The sequence below is a fragment of the Mucor mucedo genome, assembly GCF_025094135.1.
Source record: "Mucor mucedo strain NRRL 3635 chromosome Unknown EV154scaffold_100, whole genome shotgun sequence".
In the NCBI taxonomy this organism is placed as follows: Eukaryota; Fungi; Mucoromycota; class Mucoromycetes; order Mucorales; family Mucoraceae; genus Mucor; species Mucor mucedo.
The window spans coordinates 41,355-61,664 of record NW_026252384.1 but is presented as its reverse complement, the minus strand read 5'-3'; the positions used below and the strand labels follow the sequence as shown (position 1 = coordinate 61,664).

At 36.7% G+C, this 20,310-nt stretch overlaps 9 protein-coding genes across 9 annotated transcripts; 4 read left to right on the top strand and 5 right to left on the bottom strand.

The window, feature by feature from the left end:
• Positions 1-397: 397 nt before the first annotated feature.
• Positions 398-1,343, bottom strand: EV154DRAFT_520121 (small GTPase superfamily). Its single transcript, XM_051602790.1, has 4 exons — positions 1,104-1,343; positions 802-1,031; positions 622-733; positions 398-550 (listed from the first exon to the last, which is right to left on the bottom strand). The coding sequence occupies exons 1-4, from the start codon at positions 1,306-1,308 to the stop codon at positions 504-506; spliced, it is 594 nt and encodes a 197-aa protein (XP_051454125.1). The 5' UTR covers positions 1,309-1,343; the 3' UTR covers positions 398-503.
• EV154DRAFT_520117 (CASP C terminal-domain-containing protein) lies at positions 1,344-4,309 on the bottom strand. The gene is made up of 11 exons (XM_051602789.1): positions 4,145-4,309; positions 4,030-4,086; positions 3,852-3,973; positions 3,636-3,794; positions 3,485-3,573; positions 3,305-3,414; positions 3,153-3,247; positions 3,031-3,086; positions 2,744-2,975; positions 2,069-2,683; positions 1,344-2,005 (listed from the first exon to the last, which is right to left on the bottom strand). The coding sequence occupies exons 1-11, from the start codon at positions 4,299-4,301 to the stop codon at positions 1,610-1,612; spliced, it is 2,088 nt and encodes a 695-aa protein (XP_051454124.1). The 5' UTR covers positions 4,302-4,309; the 3' UTR covers positions 1,344-1,609.
• Positions 4,310-4,550: 241 nt separating this feature from the next.
• EV154DRAFT_470026 (Septin-domain-containing protein) lies at positions 4,551-6,834 on the top strand. The gene is made up of 10 exons (XM_051597840.1): positions 4,551-4,692; positions 4,756-4,816; positions 4,881-5,012; positions 5,081-5,102; positions 5,181-5,240; positions 5,307-5,444; positions 5,499-5,616; positions 5,682-5,932; positions 5,992-6,172; positions 6,236-6,834. The coding sequence occupies exons 1-10, from the start codon at positions 4,684-4,686 to the stop codon at positions 6,356-6,358; spliced, it is 1,095 nt and encodes a 364-aa protein (XP_051454123.1). The 5' UTR covers positions 4,551-4,683; the 3' UTR covers positions 6,359-6,834.
• A 721-nt stretch (positions 6,835-7,555) lies between these two features.
• On the top strand, positions 7,556-10,098 carry EV154DRAFT_539617 (acyltransferase ChoActase/COT/CPT; the record flags this gene model as incomplete). Its single annotated transcript, XM_051604357.1, has 8 exons — positions 7,556-7,708; positions 7,771-7,895; positions 7,972-8,653; positions 8,738-8,786; positions 8,841-9,175; positions 9,256-9,717; positions 9,787-9,973; positions 9,998-10,098. 8 exons carry the CDS (start codon positions 7,556-7,558, stop codon positions 10,096-10,098), a joined length of 2,094 nt encoding a protein of 697 aa, XP_051454122.1.
• A 35-nt stretch (positions 10,099-10,133) lies between these two features.
• EV154DRAFT_605389 (uncharacterized protein) lies at positions 10,134-12,886 on the bottom strand (the record flags this gene model as incomplete). Its single annotated transcript, XM_051607470.1, has 5 exons — positions 12,712-12,886; positions 12,489-12,648; positions 11,903-12,164; positions 10,269-11,823; positions 10,134-10,209 (listed from the first exon to the last, which is right to left on the bottom strand). The coding sequence occupies exons 1-5, from the start codon at positions 12,753-12,755 to the stop codon at positions 10,134-10,136; spliced, it is 2,097 nt and encodes a 698-aa protein (XP_051454121.1). The 5' UTR covers positions 12,756-12,886.
• A 76-nt stretch (positions 12,887-12,962) lies between these two features.
• EV154DRAFT_426920 (L-serine ammonia-lyase) lies at positions 12,963-14,297 on the bottom strand (the record flags this gene model as incomplete). Its single annotated transcript, XM_051596329.1, has 4 exons — positions 12,963-13,159; positions 13,231-13,593; positions 13,650-14,093; positions 14,159-14,297. The coding sequence occupies 4 exons, from the start codon at positions 14,295-14,297 to the stop codon at positions 12,963-12,965; spliced, it is 1,143 nt and encodes a 380-aa protein (XP_051454120.1).
• Positions 14,298-14,718: 421 nt separating this feature from the next.
• Positions 14,719-15,792, bottom strand: EV154DRAFT_573477 (uncharacterized protein; the record flags this gene model as incomplete). The annotated part of the gene is made up of 4 exons (XM_051606391.1): positions 14,719-14,760; positions 14,831-15,142; positions 15,221-15,555; positions 15,612-15,792. 4 exons carry the CDS (start codon positions 15,790-15,792, stop codon positions 14,719-14,721), a joined length of 870 nt encoding a protein of 289 aa, XP_051454119.1.
• A 2,191-nt stretch (positions 15,793-17,983) lies between these two features.
• Positions 17,984-19,008, top strand: EV154DRAFT_520104 (vacuolar protein sorting 29). Its single transcript, XM_051602788.1, has 4 exons — positions 17,984-18,092; positions 18,154-18,228; positions 18,286-18,644; positions 18,716-19,008. The coding sequence occupies exons 1-4, from the start codon at positions 18,087-18,089 to the stop codon at positions 18,849-18,851; spliced, it is 576 nt and encodes a 191-aa protein (XP_051454118.1). The 5' UTR covers positions 17,984-18,086; the 3' UTR covers positions 18,852-19,008.
• On the top strand, positions 18,965-20,098 carry EV154DRAFT_448985 (Alpha/Beta hydrolase protein). The gene is made up of 3 exons (XM_051597172.1): positions 18,965-19,103; positions 19,153-19,460; positions 19,535-20,098. Exons 1-3 carry the CDS (start codon positions 18,980-18,982, stop codon positions 20,018-20,020), a joined length of 918 nt encoding a protein of 305 aa, XP_051454117.1. The 5' UTR covers positions 18,965-18,979; the 3' UTR covers positions 20,021-20,098.
• The last annotated feature ends 212 nt before the right edge of the window (positions 20,099-20,310 follow it).

The following is a 20,310-nucleotide window of genomic DNA, read 5'->3' as shown; positions in this document are numbered from 1 at the left end:
ACATTATGTAAAATAAAGGGGGTTGCTAAAAGATGACAGGAAAAAAAAAAAAAAAGGCGCGCCAAATTACAATGGTCGTTGCCAGAGATAGTGTGGGATGACAAACATTTTTGAGTTCACAATCTGTGGTACTTTTATTGTTAACTGTGTATAAGCAATATTGGTCATTACCCTGGAAAAGAATTTAATTTTATAATCGCTTTTGAGGATGAAAATGTATATTAAAAAGATGTGATATCACCCAATTAGGCAATTGAGAGTGTCAAACAGATTGGTTTTTGTGTAAGGGTTTATTTGGTCAATAGGTGTGAACACTAAAAGCTTGTTTGTGATGTATGAACAAATTAATCAATGTACAACCACATGAAAAATTTAGAAGGATTTGGTTACATCATTATTTAGTTGCCATGCAACATACCCACATTACATTACATGGAAGAAAAGAGGTTTTTTTTTATTATTATTAAGAGAGGAGGGGTATAGTGATAAAAGAAAATCGTTTCTTAAAGTATGATGCAAGATTGTTTTTCGGAATCTTCATTTAAATGTACTATTCACACACACACAAAAAAAACATCGGGTTATTTTACAGGGCATATAAATAGTGTGATGAAAATTTACCTGAAGTCGAGACTTTAGCAGCTTGTTCAAAGCATTCTTTTACACCACGATTATGTTTTGCAGAACATTCAAGGTATCGGATCGCATGGATGCTTTTAGCTACTTCCAAGCCCTGAAAAAAAAAAATAACAATAAAAATCAAAAAATGTAACAAAAAAGCAAAATGGAAAGACTCTTTACCTCTTCATACAAAATGGGTCTTATTTTTTTTAATGCGACTTCATCATCTCTTAAATCACATTTAAGAGCCACCAATATTGTCTTTGCTTGTGGACATCCCTCTTGCAATTCTTCGATCCATTTGTTTGGTATATTTTCCAAGGAATCTTTATTATCGATCGAAAAACATACAATAATGACATGTGTATCATTGTAGGATAAAGATCTTAAACGATCAAACTCTTCTTGACCTTTGTAAATAGAGAAAAAGTTGTCAATAAATGCAAAAAAAACTTTATTTTACTTGTTATTTTGCCATATACCTGCTGTATCCCAGATTGATAATTCGATTGTCTTACCGTCAACAATCACATCCTGAATGTAATTCTCGAATACGGTTGGTTCGTAAACCTGAGGAAAATAGCCTCGAGTGAATACGTTCAAAAGAGATGTTTTCCCACAGGCACCATCACCTACAACAACTACTTTTCTTTGAATGGGCTTGCTTAACTTTGTACAAAACACCATGCTAATTAAATAAAAATGTTTAAATAAAAGAGGAGTGAAGAAATTGAGGTTAATTTTGGGGCTCAACTTAATATTCCCAAAATTGAGATTTAAAACTAGCTGATGTTGAACTTTATCGCCTATATTGGATGGACAGAAATTTAATCAAAAGAAGGCGTCTTTTTTAACCACTTTCGGGAGAGTTTCGATGCTGATCTATGCATATTAGTTGTCACAGCTTAGAAAGCATGGGCGTATTATTAAATGATCTAAAATTGTCATGGCTAATATAAATAAGCTGGGTCTCAAAACAATGTTTTTTTTATTGTACAAAAGGTTCGTTCTTCAGGATAATGGTCGCATCATCATTATTAGTGGGGAATTGAATAGCATCGTGATCATGTCTGCACTCCCATAAGCTAAGTTGATACAAGGTAACCACCACCAAAAGGTGAAGTAGTAAAGAGTATACAATGAAAAAGTACCGAGACCATTTATGCGAGAACAAAATACGCGTGAGGTTGAGCGTTAATTTTTCTGCTGGATTCAGTGCATTGTAACGGCGGTTCTCTTCCTTTCGATGGAACTGTGTGAATGGATTCATAGTTTCCTCATATATCTTTCCGTATTTGTCGGATGGATCGTCTGACTTATTGGATTTCTTAAAACTGCGGGTAGATGTTTCCGCTGTATCCATATTTAAGGCAACAGAACGGTTCTATCATACGAAAAAAAAAAGAATTAACAATGTACACATTCAAAAATGATCTAAACAAATTACCACCAAACTAGGATTCTCTTGTTGTTGCTCTTTCCAAACATGAACAAACTTGAGACGCTCAAATAGCTTGAGGTTATCAGCTTTTAGGTTTTGAACCTCTGCTCTAGTATCTTGCAAGGTTGTCTCTAATGAACGAGTACGTTCTTCTAGCTCAGCGTTTCTCTGTCTGAAACGATCTCGTTGGCTCATAACAATGGGTAAAATGCTCTTGTCTTCTTTACCATTTTTATCCATATGAGGTGTCATGGCACCATCAGGAGTACGAGGGCTAGAAATCATGGCACTAAAGTTGGAGGAAGATGAATTTCTACCAAGTGAATCCACAATATTAGACTCCTTTGATTGTTGACCGATACGAAGTAAATCTTCTTCCAGTCGTTGGATCAATGCGATCTTGTCATTGAGTTTGTTTGTTAAATCAACAAGTGATTTTGATTTGGTCTCGTAATTCTTTTGAAGATCTGCAAAAGATACTTTGATCTGGGTATATTCATTTTCGAGCTTCTTGTTTTTCTCCATAAGTCGAACTTCCAAACTATCTTCAAGGTCGTCTCTTTTAAGAACATCGTTGGCGTCAAAATCATCATCATCGTCACCTGTAGAAAATTCGACATACTGTGGCAACGGGAAAGAGAGTTTAAGTTAATAATAAACAGGGAGCCTAAATAATTATACCTTCATGATCTGTAACTCTCGCTTAATCTCATCATAATCCTCAAATCCCTTGACCTTCTTTTTAAGACTATCTCTTTCTTCTGCTAATGATTTAACTTCCAGTGTCAAATCTTTAATTTTTTTAGAAAGTCTGATTTCCGTCTTTTTAAACAAATCCTTGTATGTTTCCACATCCTTTATCAGCTTGGAGATTTCTGCATCGTGTTGATAGGATTCGTTTGCTAATGTATTGCTACACTGTTGATAAGTATGCAAGTTCCCTTTTTTTTTTATGTGTATATTTTTACCCTTCGATTGTATCTCTTGTTTCCTGTAACTTTGAATTCTCTTCCTTTAAATCATCCTTTTATAAATAGATAGTCCGGGATTAGATTACTATGCGTAGACAAATGTATAAAATTTGACTTACCACTTTCTTTTCTAATTGAATGATTCTTCCATTGGCTCGTTCCAGGTCCATCGTGACCATATCCAATTCAGCCAATTTACCAATGACTTCCTCATCTATTGCATGAAAAAGTGTTAGGAGTAGGACTAGAGTGTGTTATTTTTTTAGCTTACCATATTTTTGATCATGACCAATTAGTTGTGCTTGCGTATCATCATGAGATTGACGGAGGTCAGTCAATTGATCCAACGCTTGATTTAATCTTTTTTGAAGGTCATGCTCACTATACATTTTAAATCCATTCAGTAAAATGTAAAGGTGGGATAAATGATTTTGGAGTAATTCTTTGGTACCGTTCTTTATATTGTCTGATTTTATCACTGTATTGATCTTTCATTTCTTGCTCCAAATTGCTAGTATCCTTTGACTTTCTTTCTGTCAACTGTTACAAAAAATATTAATTTTCATGCAGTTTTACTAGACTAATAAAAGGGGGTCTTTTACCGAAGCTTCCATGGTAGATATCTTTTGTACAAGTTCTAGATTGGTCTTTTCGACAGCTTCATAGTGTTTGATGGATTGATTTGCTTTTTCTAGCTGTTCTCTTAAAGCGCTATTTTCATTGGCAAGCGCAGTATGGTCTACCATTTTAGCGCTTTGATCCTATATAATAGCATGAGTGTGTGTGTTTGCTAGTAAAAAAAAAGATGGTTGCTTTACAACAGCAGCTTCAAACAACGGAGCAGGGTCAGGTGCATCGGCTAATAATTTGTAGACTGTCAAGAAGGAACTCTCTGCATATTTTGTGCGTTTTGTAATGTTATCGATTTCGGATTGATAGCCTGCATTTAATATTGTCAGTGAATGCTTTAAAAAGCGTGTTAGATAAAGAGCATGCCTTTTAAAAGAGTTTTGAATTTCTGAAGCTTTTCTTCGTCAGGAATCTTTTTAAATTCTATAAAACGAGTGAGTTTTTTTTTTTTATGTGGGAAAAGGCGACATGCAAGCATTACCTCTAGTTTGTTCTGCTAGTTTCTTTCTGGAAACTAGACCATCTTTTTGTTTCTCTACAATGGCAAGACCCTGCTGGTCCAGTTCTTTTTGTAGGTTTGAAAGTTGTATGCCTTTCCAATAATGAATGGCCGAAGAGAAATTATTGTCTTCACTCATGCTTGGATAAAAAGAGGAGGAGGTTTTAAGGCATTTTTGCAGTGCAACACACAATAGGAACTGAGTTGTAAACTACGGGCTACATACACCATGACACAAAAGGGCATGGCAAAAGGGATGCACGTTTTTTTATTTATTTAGAGTGAAGAGTGAGTACCAAGAAATTAAAAGGGAATATGGCGCGTGTAATTTTTAATAAAATTTGCATTCTATTGGATAAGAATTTGTTGTTGTAAAATGATTGACCCCGCTCCTCTCTCTCTCTCCCCCCTTTCTTTTTGCCCCCTTCCCTTCCTCTCTTTTTGTTCAATAATTTCTTTCATTTTTTTATTTTACAACTCTCTCACTTTTTAATAACACTTTTTTTTTTTAATATAATACAATGGCACACGTAAGTTTAATCAAGCAAGTGATTACAGTCCCTTTTTTTCTAATCAGTTGACATATACATTAGAGACTTGGTGGACGTAGAAAGAACGTAAAGAAAGGGTTTCAATTCACCTTGATGGTAGTTGGTAAAGTTACAAGATGATGATGATGATGATGATGAGGTGGACTAATAGTTAATTATATTGATAGGCGCTTCTGGTACTGGACGTACTACCTTTGTTAATACCCTTTGTGATGACCACGTTCTTGCAAAAAAGGAATCTGACAACCCAGAAGATGCACACAATGAAGAAGGAATTAATATTAAACCCGTTTCTGTTGGTAAAATAACCAAAAAGAACTTTATAATTCTCATATATGTACATAATTATTGACTATCTCTTTTTTAGAATTGGATGAAGACGGTGTTAGGTAAATAAGGAGATTTATAAGGGGGTAAACAGGGAGTTAACAATTATTTTTATTTATTTATTTTTTCAAATCACATAGAATTTCTTTAACAATTGTTGATACACCAGGCTTTGGTGATAACATCGATAACGAAGCATGGTGAGTTATAGTGCCCATGACAACGCACTTGGTTTATTGACAACATTTCTTATCAAATTTAATTAGTTTCCATGAGATTGTTGCCTATTTGGAAAAGCAATACGATGATATTCTTGCTGAAGAATCCAGAATTAAACGTAATCCTAGATTCCGCGATAACCGTGTACATGCTCTCTTATACTTTATTTCACCCACTGGCCATGCGTAAGAAAATAGACGATCCACATAAATACGATCTAAATATTAATTTTTCTTTAGTCTTCGTGAGATCGATATCGAATTGATGCGTAGACTTAGTCCCCGTGTCAATGTCATTCCTGTAGTTGGTCGTGCTGATTCACTCACACCTGGCGAGCTTAAAGATTTCAAGAGACGTGTACGTATATAAACTATTTTTAAACTTTTTTTTTTTTTTATATATTAAAAATTCACAAATATTAGATTATGGAGGATATTGAGCATTACAACATTCCTATTTACAATTTCCCCTATGATGTCGAGGAAGATGAGGAAGATACCATTGAAGAGAATAGCGAATTAAGAGCACTTTTACCCTTTTCCATCATTGGTTCAGAAGAAGAAATCACTGTGAATGGTCGTACTGTTCGCGGTCGTCAATACCCCTGGGGTGCTGTCGAGGTTGACAATCCTAAGCACTCTGACTTTGGTCGTTTGAGATCTGCCTTATTGAGGTAAAACTAATGCATATACATGTATAAAAAAAAATATTAACTAAATGGTGGAATTTTAGCTCCCACTTACAAGATCTTAAGGAAATTACTCACGATTTCCTCTATGAAAATTACCGTACTGAGAAGCTTAGTCGTACTGTCAATGGTGGCGATCAAGAAGATGCTTCATTAAATGCTGAAGATATGGCATCCCAAAGCGTCCGATTGAAGGAGGAACAATTAAGAAAGGAAGAAGAGAAGGTAACCACAAAAATTTAGCTTATCTTTTTTTTTTAATGTTATACTTAATTACACTGTTTTTAGCTTCGTGAAATCGAATTAAAGGTTCAACGTGAAATTCAAGAAAAGAGAGCTGAACTCATGAGTAAAGAAGAGGCTTTACGTAATTTGGAGGCTAGATTAGCACAGGCTCAATTAGCTGATTAAACAAAACAAAAAAACTTTTAAAACTTATACAACCACCTCTTCATAATTATTTTTTTAAAAATATATAATCACCTCTCTCTTTTCTTTTAATAACCGGATATCGAAAATGTTTGTTGTACAAAATCTAATTGTCACACCACGCCATCAACTATTTCATTGATAAAAATATTCCTCGCATTTAATAGCATTCTAATTTTATTAACAACCGGTTGATAAGATCACGCGTATGTCTCTTTTATTTTTATTATTCAAACAATTTTAATGTAGTGAATGTCCATTTTGATCTCTTGTTTTTCCACTTGCGTCTCACCAGGTGGACTAGACGATTCAATAATATCTTCAACTTCTTTGGCTGTAAGCGCACCGTTTTTAATAATCGTTTGGCCTTTTTTTTTACAGTTATGATTAAAAAAAAAAAAAAAAGCACATAGTTCATATTTTTAATTTCACACACACACATGCACTTACGATGGTAGCCTTCTTTCTTTTCATCTACCAGCTTTTGAATTAAAAAGTCTTGCTCACAATCATTGTCAGTTGTCCTATCAGCTTTTTTGATTAGTTTCAAGGATTATGAAATGCATCACTATTTGCATACATAATACATATTACCACTTCATGTTTCAAGCTTTCGAGACCAACCAAATGATCCAAGTCAGGTGTGAATATAACCGCAACTGTGCGTGCAACAACAGAGGGAGGCGGAGGAAGAGGAGCAGGAGCAGGAATAGCAGCAGATTTATGGTATATGTAAAGACTAAACAAGCAAGGAACGGATAAAAGTGCAATAATAAGCTTCATCTTAGGGGTGAAAAAAAGAATTGAGTCGTTTATCCCTTACGAATGTCTCTTTTATAAATTCATTTAAAATTACTTTCAGGATACAGTCTGGTTATTATTAAGCGATCACATCAGATCACCGTGAGAACCAGCTTCAATGTTAAAAATCCGTCCAAAATGATCTGTAATCAGGGGACGGCTAAAATTTTAGCATGACACATACATTTTTTAAGAAAAAAAAAAGTGCCCTCTGTTTGTTTGGGGTAAGAAGATTTTCATATTGTGTTGATGATGATCACAGGTGCACAATGCGGAGAATCAAAGAAAATTACATAAATTCTCTTTTGTTTTTGTTCATCTCGTATTTTTTTTTTTTTTTTTTTTTTACTTTACTCTTTCTTTTTCTGCATGGAAAATATGACGATTCCTTTATCACCTAAAAAATCAAACTTGCCTATAGATCCTAGTGGAGGGGCTACGTTTCGTTTTCAAGACAAGTTGCCTAAATTACCTATTCCCGAATTAGAAATTACGGCAGCCAAATATCTTTCAGTGCTACAACCATTGCAGGTAAATATATTTTTTAAAAAAAAAAACTTTTTAAGATAAAAACTCACAAACAAAACAAAAAGACGCCGAAAGAACACGAGGACACAAAAGTTGCCGTTTCTGAATTCCTTGCTAAAGAAGGCCCCGAACTACAAAAGAAACTGAATACGTATGCTACGGATAAATCATCTTACATCGAAGAATTTTGGTAAGTGAGAGGCGGTTATAATATTTTCATTTTACCCCACAAAATAAACCTTAATTTTTGGTGCAACCTTCATTAGGTACGACTCGTATCTTCATCATACAGATCCCGTCGTGTTAAACTTGAATCCGTTCTTCTTATTGGAGGATGACCCTACACCATTACGAAACGATCAAATTGTACGTGCTTCGTCCTTAATTTACTCTACCGTGACGTTTATCGATGCCTTACAAGCCAAAGATCTGGAGCCTGATGTATTTCGAGGCACCCCCTTGTGTATGTCTCAATTCGGTCGTCTGTTCTCTACTGCGCGTGTTCCTACTCAAGATGGATGTTACATTGCACCTGCTGATGAAGCCCGACACATTGTGATTATGGCACAATCCCAATTTTATCACTTTGAGGTGTTTGACGAACAAGGTCGTGTCATCCTGAATGAAAAGGAAATTTCTGCTAATTTGAGAGCGATTACAAAGGATGCAGCACAAACACCCGTATCACAAATAGCGCAGCAGGCCGTGGGTGTCTTGACAACCGAAAATCGCTTAAATTGGGCAAGATTACGTGAGGAACTACAATCGGATAAAATGAATGCCGCTTCTCTTAAAGTCATTGACACCGCCTTGTTCATTGTCTGTCTCGATCACGTGGAACCAGCTGATATCAATGAATTGAGTACAAATATGTTGTGCGGTACTTACCGTTTGAATGACGGCATGCAAGTAGGCACTTGCACCAATCGTTGGTATGATAAGCTTCAGGTAATTTTTTTTTTTTTTTTTTTTTTTTTTTTTTTTTTAGTTTCGGCTATAGGTTCATCAACATCTCATCTCTGTTTTAATTAGATTATCGTCTGCAAAAATGGCAGTGCTGGTATTAACTTTGAACACACGGGCAAGTCATAAGCTAATGATGTGAACAAATATAGATATTAACTTTTATATGTAGGCGTGGATGGTCACACTGTGCTTCGCTATGTATCCGATATTTACACAGAAACGATTCTTCGGTTTGCCAAGACGATCAACAGCCAAACGAAATCCATCTTTCATTCTTACAAGCCTAACGGTAACAATGCACGTGAAGATCCTGGCAGTAAAATCGATAGCAATCCTCGTCGCATTGAATGGAATATGACGGATACAATTCGTTTAGGCATTCGGTTTGCGGAAACCCGACTTTCTGATTTGATCCTTCAGAACGAGGTTAAGGTGCTTGAATTTAATAAGTACGGAAAATACTTTATCACGGACATGAAGATGAGTCCCGATGCATTTGTTCAGGTAATGATTTTATTGGGTCTTTTCTGGTTTATACATATAAAAAAAAAAAGTTGACTCACAGGGCAAAATGGTTTATATAGATGGCATTCCAGGCAGCTTACTATGGTCTGTATGGTAAAAGTGAATGCACATATGAACCTGCGATGACCAAGACCTTTTTACATGGTCGCACTGAAGCCATCCGTAGTGTGTCTGAGGCCTCTTCCAAGTTTGTGAAGGAGTTTTACAGCAAGAATGCCAGTAGCCATGAAAAATTGGAGTCACTGCGTGCGGCACTCAAAAACCACACCAGGTTAACAAAAGAATGTTCGATGGGTTTGGGTCAAGACCGCCACTTGTACGCTTTAGAATGCGTCTGGGATCGATTATACAAGGAGCAAAAGAAGCCTAAGATATTTACGGATCGTGGTTGGAAAATTTTAAACCATACCGTCATGAGTACCTCGAATTGTGGAAACCCGGCTTTACGATTATTCGGGTTTGGCCCAACCGTGTCGGATGGTTTTGGGATTGGTTACATCATTAAGGAAGATGGTATTGCAGTAAGTATTTCTATTATACAAGGGGATGCTGTAACAACAAACACTAATCACAAATCTAAACATAAAAAGTTCGTGGCTTCTTCTAAACATAGACAAACACAGCGATTTTTAGACACGCTCAAGACTTATTTGATGGATATACAAGCTTTATTAATGAAGGAAAAATACCCTACGGGAGTTTCTCAACGTCAGCGTGTCTTAGAAATGGAGGAAGCTGAAAGAGATCACGTCAATGGATATAGTTATTTTGATAATGGTGATTTTTTGAGTGACAAATTAGCGGACCAGTCGCTTGATTCTTCATCTACTTCCAGTGCTGGCAGTCAATCTCCTCGTAAAAAAGTAGGAAAACGTCTCGTGTTACACGAAACCGATGAATAAACTATACATTTTTTTTTGTTTTCATTTTTTTTTTTTTATTGAATGATGGGTGCATTCACGCAAGTGATTTTGTTACGTAAATTACTCTTGTGTCTCTTCAAGGCATCCAACCTATGTATGTATGTTTAAAAACCAAAATTGTCTCCCTTCTTTCTCTCTTTAATTCTTACCTTGAAAACGTCTTACTACAACCAGCACAGCGGAATGGTTTATCCCCTCCATGTATCTTGCTGTGTCTTTTCAAATCATGGTTTCTACTAAATGCAATATGACATACTTGGCATATAAAGGGCCTATCATCGGTATGTGTTCTCGAATGGCTTTTGAGATTATAAAGCCTAGCAAATGTCTTTCCGCAATCTGGGAATAAGCAAGGGTAAAAGGTTTGGGTTTGATTATTGACAGTGGTGGTGATGGGCGTTGCAGAAGCGTAAATGGACATGGCATCACTTTGGGTATCAGCTAAAGCAGGATCTGATCGCCTTCTCTTTTTGGGTGAAGAAGGTTGTTGTTGTTGGGTGTTATTAGGTATAAAGAATGAATGCGATGATAAAGAAGAAGAACCTTCTTCACCGCCCGCGGTAGAATTATCGGCTTGTTGCTGTTGCTGTTGTTGCTGTTGTTGATGTTGTTGCTGTTGTTGATGTTGTTGTTGCTGCTGCTGATGTTGCTGTTGTTGATTTTGCTGTTGCTGTTGTTGCGTAGAGAATAAAGCAATAGAGGAAGGGTCGCTGAAATTCATCATGGGATTGGGTTTAAAAGAAGATGATGCCACACTTGAGTTCATAGTACTGAGTAACGCCTGGGATATTAAGGATTCAATAGCTACCTGATCCCCTTCCCTTAACTTTTCCGAAATCTTTTGTGCGATAGTATTCCAATCAGCTAATTCAATTGAACTATTCGGTGTGGTTGATTGTCGTGTGTTATTATTATTATTGTTATTACTATTATTTTTATCTTCATTTTTGATCCGATCTACGTCAATTTCATCTCGTATTTTATTCTGTAACCATTCTTGATCCACATACTTGGCTGCCAATGTATTATCCCAACGTTGTTTCAACTGTTTTCCCTTTCGACCGGGTATAATACTAGCAATCTCTTTCCACCTCCCGTACCCAAATTTCTTAATTCCTGCTAATAGCAAATCGTCCTCTTCACGTGTCCATGCGCCTCGTTTCTGACTCATCTCTTCCAGCGAGGATTCGATGGATTGTGTTGCATTCAGGCCAGGATAATTGGCAATCATCATCACATTACTATCCAGTGGTGTGGTAGCTGTCAATGCCGTTGCCGCTGATGTTGGCGGTGTCGTTTGCTGTTGTTCTGGCGACTTGTTTTGTTGCGCCAGTCCAAGTAATTGTAATGCGGTCGCTGCTGCTGCTTGGTCCATAAATTCGGTAGACTTGCTGCATGGCTTTGGCACGATTTCCTTCTCAGGGGTATGTGTTAAAGAAGGCGCAAGCGTTGGCGCTGGTGCTGGAGGTAGAGGTAAACTTAGTTGTTGCTCATCCCGGGCTTGTTCCGGCGAAGGTAATGACTCTTGCTGTTGTTGTTGTTGTTGCTGCTGCTGTTGTTGTTGTTGCTGTTGTTGTAGTTGTTGCTGTTGTTGCTGCTGCTGTTGCTGCTGCTGCTGCTGCTGTTGTTGTTGTTGTTGTTGTTGTTGTTGTAGCGACGACAGTAATTGTTGCTGAGTTCTTTCACTCAACATCTCCAAGGAATCTACAATGTATCAATGAAAACCGACGACATTTAAATACAGGATAAAAAAAGGGGGAGTGGGAGGAGAAGGTGTAATTACCAGGTTTAACAGATAGAGCAGCCGCTACGGCACCGACAACGTCCATATTGGTAGAAGCCTTTTGCAATAGAGCCGCAGTGAGCGCCGCGCTTTCGTTCCTGTTTAGCAAGGACATTTGTTTAGGAGATTGGACAGTAACGTCCAGCGAGTGTTCTTCTGTGACGTTATTAAGTGAGGGTGAAGCCGGTAAGTCTTCTTGCGTTTCCAATACGATATCCCTCTGTTTATCGGTGGACGATTTGAACATGTGTACACGTGCCATCTTGAATTGTTGATTATTATTTTTTTTATTTTTTTTGTTTTTGTCAAATGTCTAAAATCTAATTATTATGCGAAACTTTGTTCTTTCTATCCTTTTTTAGGAACACCCACACTTTTTTCAAGGTAAAACGGAGTTGAAGAGGCAAAATAATAAAAGGAAAAGCAAGCGTTTTTTGTACAAGCCTTCCAATGTTTATTTCTCTCTCTTTTTTTCACATCCCAAAAAAAAAAAAAAAAAAAAAAGTTTTTCTGGCCAATCAAAACTTGTGTTGCGTCATTTTTATTTAGATAAGAAGGGTGGAATTAGGTGATGTGCGAATATCACTCTATGATTGTCTTGCACACTATGTTTGCTATAAGGTTCCTGGGTATGGGACTGATGTGCTTGATGATAGACATTATGTATCACTTCTTGATATATAGGTGTTGAACATGACTTGTCCATATCAGGTGCAGTGGTCGCTATAGAACTTGGTAATGCACCGCTGAAAAAAAAAAAGTTCATTAATTCATATGGCTCCTTTTAATAACTGTATAGACGGACTTACCAGAATAATGTGCATAATTTGTAGAAGAAAGATTCAGTGTTCATTTTGTATTGCTGTGAGAAGTCGTTTGATATTTTGGCTCTGTGAGAAAAATCTTATTACTTTATATATACTATGTGGGCTTGGCAATACATTTTGTCCCTTGGCTACCGAGACAAAATGCCAAAAGCCGCCTAATCCATTTTTGAGAGTACGATTTGTGCTACATCAAAATTTCATACATGTTACAAAAAAAAAAAAAATTTATTCCATCAGTAAGGGTATGTTTGTGATGATGCACCCAGTGCAAGTTGAGATACCGCAATAGCTTTTACAGCAGATACATTATCGTTGTCATGAGGAAATCTGATCCGATCCAAACTAAGTTGGGTTGCTTTCTCTACTTGATCAAGCGTTCCTCCCATGACGGCCGTAAAACCCGCTGCTGCCATGGATAGTCCTTGATCAGCTTAGTTTTATAGAGAGAAGAAAAAATTAGTTGCTGTTTTTCATATGTATAAAAAAATAAAGAAAACGAACCTGTGCGATATTGAAGTGACCCCAAAGCTGCTATAGTGAATAAGTAATCCATGATATCCTTTTCAGGGCTATCTGAGATAAAATCAATATAGTATTTCAACACGGAAGGAATAATTGTCGTTGCTGTTTCAGGGAACGCCACAACCGAACCTCCACATGCATTTTCCTCTTTTAGAGCCAATTGATAAACAGAGAGATATTCAAGATGGTGCAAAAGAAAGCTTTTGGATTGCAAAAATGATGAAGTTCCTAGTGAATGGTGGTATAGTCCTAGCGGTGATCTTTTGGGTATCTTGGGTCCGTTCTCTAGCAAATCATTATAAAGAAAAGAAGCCCTTCTAAGATGACCACCCGGTAAAACACCTTAAACAATTTACACGTGAGTTCTCTTTTTTTTTCAAAATAATAACATACACTACCTTGTGCCATTATACCGTTTTTTATGCTAGCATCCATGGTTTTCCATATTCTCAAGAGTTTTTCTTGGATCTGTTTTGGTGTAGATAACTTGAGTTCATGATCATACACGAGCTGAGCGATTGTCTTATTTTCCCGTTTACAGGTTTGAACCAAATGCGACATGCTCTTGAAAGGCGGAGCAGACAACAGTTCCGTATGCGCAAAGAACTCATTGGTTGCAATCATACCTGCCTCCGAATCAAAGGCACAATAGCGGAGGCCCTGTGGATGACTTGTTTTGAAATGATGAAAGACGAGATGTTTATCCGGGTTAAAATGGATACGATGCGTTCCATCTAGACATATTGAATGGTGTGTGGATATCTCTTTCATGCACACCTGATCAGTAGCAACGCCCATAAGGATAGCCTCCCGAGTATCCTTGGTCAATGATCCAAACATGTCTATATATGGTAAAAAGGGAATAAGTTTGATTTTCAACAGTTTGGTGTTACTATTTAAATTTTACCTACGCGCAGTGTGTGCACTTTTTGGAGTATGTCATGCTGTTTTAGATGGTGGATGAAAACTTTGGACGCTCTCATGGGACTCATGCAAGTTCCGATGGAGAATAAATTGAACAGAGAGGCTTGATTTGTATCGGGCATGCGTTCGGTCTCTACGTCTGTAGAAGCTTCAATGGCAGTGGATAACCACGCTTTTTGCGAAGACCCGCCGATCATGATGGCACGAGTAACTAGGCCGGAGGAATTTCTTGAAAGAAATTTGGGAATGTTTTTTAACGGATTCATAAGTTAGAGTAAAGAGAGAGAGGGGGGGGAAAAAAGATTGCCTTGGAAACAGCATATTTATAGTAGATGTTTAATTACACCCAGATCTATTAAGTGTTTTTTCGATACTTATCTCTGAGATATATTCACACGGGAATATATGTTGGCCAGTTAAAATCAATACTCATGCAAAAAGAAAAAAAGGTTTCAATTAGATAAACATCATCCGTGAGCCATTTGATTTCAATTTAAATATTATTTATTTATATTAATATGTACACATCGCTAACTCAATGAATTAGATCTGATCATCGGCGTCATTCTTTAAAAACAAGTTTAGCTATAAAAAATAAAAAAGGGATTCAGAACAAATAAGTTATCATAACTGAAGAAAAAAACTGAGTTTTTACCTTTTCGCATGACATTTTGGTTTTTTGACCTGTGAAAGCCAAAGTGCCAATTGGATAATCGTAAATATTGATTGTCGGCATCAAATCAAAGACCACCACAATCTCCTTTTCGTTCATAGTATCCGTGTCGCTGCATGCACTGGTGATCATCTGTCTAAAAACGCTGTCTCCCACATCACTCATTGTTCCTTCTTCCGTATCCGTAATCATCTTTACGGGAAATGTAACACGAGTGACAGATTGAGGTCCGAGTACTAAATTGTGAATCTCTGCTACACCTATCGTTGTCTTGTTGGGTGTAGGATAATATATCTATAAAACCCAAGAGTGATGTTACCAATCAAAGCACTCGCCCCCCCCCTCCCCTATACACACACACAAATCACTTACCACCGCTTTGATGCTATCGAAATTAAACTCAAAAAAGTTTTCATTGTAAACATTGTATTCAAATCGAAGTTCCCCAGGTGTTGTCGAGAACCTATCCTTACCCACAAAAACAATCTCGGGTTTCCGGAAAGTGAAAACAAAAACCGTCATTAATCCAACAATACCACACAATACCAGAAAGATGAAGCAGCACACGGTTCTTGTCCACATGGGAAGACAGGGCAGACAAAAGCAACAGGTTAAACGAGTACAAGACATCTTGTGCAAATTGTTGGCTCTTTCTGCTTCTTTAATCAACATCTTTTGTGGGTTGTACTTTTCTACATCATCCATGTCTTTTTTGAAAGGTGTCAGTTTTAAAGAAATTAAGATATAATATAGAACTCTGTACCTTTGAACTTTCGGGGCACACTGACACTATAAAATGATCGGCGATTTCCTTCCACAAAAGGTGGAGGCGGAGGACTAGGTACTAATCGATTATGTTCATTGTAAAGATACTGTCTTTGTGGTACTGTCGGGTGAAGTACTGCTGGAATTACTTGATTATTTTTATGCGAGAATAAAGGCATTTTTTTTGTGTGTGTGTGAAGATGATTGAAGAAGTGAGAAGAAGAAAAAAAAAAAAAGAAAGGGGTGGGGTTTTAAAAAAAAAGGGCATAGAAATATGTGATTTGTTTTGTAAATTTCATTTGCATCCATGCGTATTGTTTATATTTCTTTTGACATGCAACCCACCAAGTTTTTTTATAACATTCTTTTATTAACATATCGCGCCATCTATTTTATATTACGGACAATATGTCATTACATGACAACGTGGATCGGAGGGGAAACCCATACCTGGAATTATAAAATTCTATATTACCGCATGAAGTTCTCTCTCATTTACTCAGAGGCCCCATTCGTTCCCGCTGCAGCATTTCTATTATTTGAAAATAAACTAGGGTTTTTAATCTCTCAAAGATGGGATCCTTGTTTTTTCCCTCCATTTACTCTCACTTTTAAAAAAACATTACCTTAATTGGTGAAATAAATTGACATAAATTACATTACCATTCTAAGAATAAATAATGACAGTATCATTGTAATAAAGGTTGTCTCCGGCAGTATATCGTTCCAGGACTAAACGATAAATGAGTACAGATTATACAACACACTTACAATTTTAAAAAAGTTAATATTAAGAATGTCCGTCAGTTAAGTTTGATAAAATGGGATTAGACAACATTTATAAGATTTAATAAAAGCAAAACCCCCTCCCCGCCCTCGAATGTTGTTCAAATCCATTGTGATTAGGCAACACCTCCTTAAATAAATAAATAAAAAAACATCAACTTAAATACAGTCTATTTACTTTAACTTTATTTTTATGGTAATTTTACTAGCACATTTTTACAAGCTTATTTTTGTTAAAAAAGAACAAGCAGGACTTGGACTTAAAAAAATTCGAGAGTAACCGCAGAAGATTCCTTTTTGTTCTCACACATCTATCGAAGCGGAACCTGATAAAAGTAGTAATTTTTTTTTAAAAAAAGAAAACAGCATACTGAATGAACCGGGATATATTAAGCTATGCATTGAATATGAATGAACTTATGGAATAGACAAACTATCCGGGTTATTCCCATTCCGCGAATATTTTATTTTATTATTTTCTTTCATGTTGTCAGCAGATACTTTAATTTAATCTGTTGTTCATACCAATTATAGTTTATTAAAATTTCTATGATTTTATGGTTTGTAAGAGTAAAAAGATTTACCACGGCAACAATTGTTTAGAAAAATGAACTTGAGTATCATAACTGAGATGCATAAATGGTAATACAATTACCCAAAATTGTGGCAAATTACATACTTGAATCGATCTTGTCAAAAGTAAGTAAATCATCTATCCTCAGAAGTCCAATTTTAAAACAATACGGTGAATAAACTCAAAGATACAAACTGTATGGAATCGGTTGCTTTAATTACAGAATAAGCTTTATATATTGTATTAAAGTTTCTAAATCACTGGTTACTCTATTTTATCGTCAATAGTGTAGAATGGAGAATAAGCAGTATATGACAACGGTAGTTTTCAGAGCCAACACCAACGATCGATGCAAGTCTTATGGAATGTTAAATCATCTTTCCACGCCATGGGGCTTTAAAAAAAAGATGGCAGGCTAAATCGATAGGATGAACCAAAAGTACGGAATAGTAGCTAAAATATGGGCGGCTACTGAAAATGATATATGCAGCAGGAGACGCACTTAGTGATGAATGTGTATACAGACATTGTAAGGGTGGGGGAAGACCGGCGGTTTCTGAGGAGAGTACCGAAAAGCGTCAGTGTGGCTAGACATATTAGCAGAAAAGAGACCGGGATCACGTAAATTCGAGGCATTCATTCAATGCGTGATTTTATTTACTTTGCGGAACTCTGATTCAGGTGTCGGTTAAAATCTCTGTAGAATGTAATATCTACGTAAGCCTGAACAAACTATTTATATAATTATAACGTCTTTTTCACAAAACAAGACTTTCTTTCTTTTTTCGTATTCTTGCTCCAGTATGAACTTTTGTTTGTTATGACCGTCTGTTATGATTTATTGCTTGCCTATTAAATGGGCTTTTCATTTAAAGAAATTTTTTTTATCGACAGTGTTGCCTCTATCAAAAGATGATGAAGCTGTAAGTTTGGGTCTGCCAAAGTCACTAATAATCATGCTCTTTGTGCCATGCATCGTCTGGCTTGGCGCGAAAATTCAAGCTGAGTTTTCTAATGGCCAATCAAAATGAAATGTTATATTTTAGTGGCCATGGCCCTCCATTGGGTGGCGTGAATTGCTTTGTTCCTTTTTTTACATACAATTAAATAATCATGGTTGTAAGTAATGCAGAGATGAGTTGTTTTTTCAGTGTCAGGAATAATAATAAATATAAATTAGCTCGTTCTTGCTATTGGCGATTTACACATTCCCCACCGAAGCCATGGGTTACCCAATAAGTTCAAAAAGCTACTAGTAAGTGTTGTAATGTTTTAATTTGGTGTAAAACAGCAAATCTGACAAAAGTTAAAGGTTCCTGGTAAAATCCAAAAGATTCTGTGTACGGGTAATACGGTTGATAAGGAAACGTTTGACTATTTACGTACGATTGCTGGCGACATTGTAGCAGTAAAAGGAGATTTTGATGAAGGACAGCATTTACCACAAACCAAAGTGATTACGGAAGGTTCATTACGCATTGGTATTATTCATGGCCATCAGGTCATTCCTTGGGGGGATGCTGAGTCACTTGATATTACAGCTCGACAAATGGAAGTGGATGTTTTATTGTCAGGACATACTCATAAATTCGAAGCGTATGAATATAATGGAAGATTCTTTATTAACCCTGGAAGTGCCACAGGCGCCTACTCATCTATACCTGAAGAGACGTAAGTGATTTTTTTTTACCCATCACATGAATCTTATTAGTCATTTTTAATTGATGGCCTTTCTATATTAGTGATCCTATTCCTTCTTTTGTTTTGATGGATATTCAAGGTAATACTGTCGTCACTTATGTGTACAAGTTGATTGATGATGAGGTCAAGGTGGAGAAGTTGGAATATAAGAGACCTACCGAGACTAAAATGTTGTAATAAATCCTCCCAAGGAAAGCTTGTTATTTTTTTTTTATGCGGCTGAATAGTTGGTCCGATCATTTATATAAAAGACCTTTTCTTTTTTTTTTTATATATTTTTTTTTCTTTCACGCTAAAACAAAACTATGTCATTATCCACAGTAACAGATTCGGGATACGCCACTGTGGCCAAAGAAAGAGAGCCTCCCGGGGTTAAATTATACTATGAGCTACATGGCAACGGACCTGAACATGTTGTTCTTATTATGGGTATGACCATGAGTTATCATAAGAAGAAATTGTTATTAACTTGAAATAGGCTTAAACGCTTCTTGTTTGGCTTGGGAGAGACAGACAAAATATCTAGCAGAGACAGGAAAGTATACTGTACTCATTTTTGAGAATCGAGGCATGGGATTGTCTGATGCACCAGGTGGATTATACACCACTTCCCAAATGGCACAAGACGTCATTGACTTGTTGGACCATTTTGGTTGGAAAGATAAAGTCCATTTAGACGGTGTATCTATGGGAGGTATGATTGCTTTAGAATTGGCTTCCACCTGGCCCGAGAGAATCGCTTCACTCGTCCTTACCAGTACAACATCAGGTCGACAAGTACCACCTGTAAAGTATCCCCCCCCCCACACACACACACTATTTTTTTATGTATTGCCTTACTCATAGTTACTCCCAATTAGTGGAAAGCTATTTCAACACTGAGTCGACTGATGTTTGTACGTGATCCAAAATTAAAGGTAGGACATGCTCTCACACTCATCTATCCACCTGAATGGCTTTTATCGAAACCCGAAGAAGAAGATTTACAGCATTACGAAACGAATCGAGATATGTCGACTGCCCTGTTTTTAGCAAGAATTGAGCGTAGTCGACCTCAAACATTGGGTGGCAATATTGGCCAAACTGCTGCCTGTCTTCGTCACTATGTGTCTGATCAAAGACTGCTCAAGATCAAGGAAGCGGGTATCCCGGTACTGGTCATGACCGGTACCTGGGATAATCTGGTTAATCCCAAGAACTCGCATCACCTTGCCCAAGTCTTGGATTGTCAACTAGAGATTTTTGAAGGCAGTGGTCATGGTCTACCGGGAGAACAAGCTGTTCGGTACAATAAGTACCTTGATGAGCATTTTTCAAAAGCTGCATTAAAAAAGGCGGTTGTTTAAATCTATCTATTAATCTATATTGACTTAAAAAAATAAAACTTTTATCCGACCCATCCAAGCGGTCAATTGCCTGATGTCTTTTTTTTTTTACCTCGTTTTAAGATGCGGGTATCTTTTAGTGCCCCCCCCCCCCCATGTGCGTGCTGACATAGAGATAGCTGACTATCAATCTAGCTCTACTTATAGTTGAAATCACGCCTTGATGCGTATTATCAGTATAACTGTTATTTTAACGAGAAAGAGGTCTTACTCTAAACCAATTGTAAAGAAACACATAGTTTTTTTTTTTT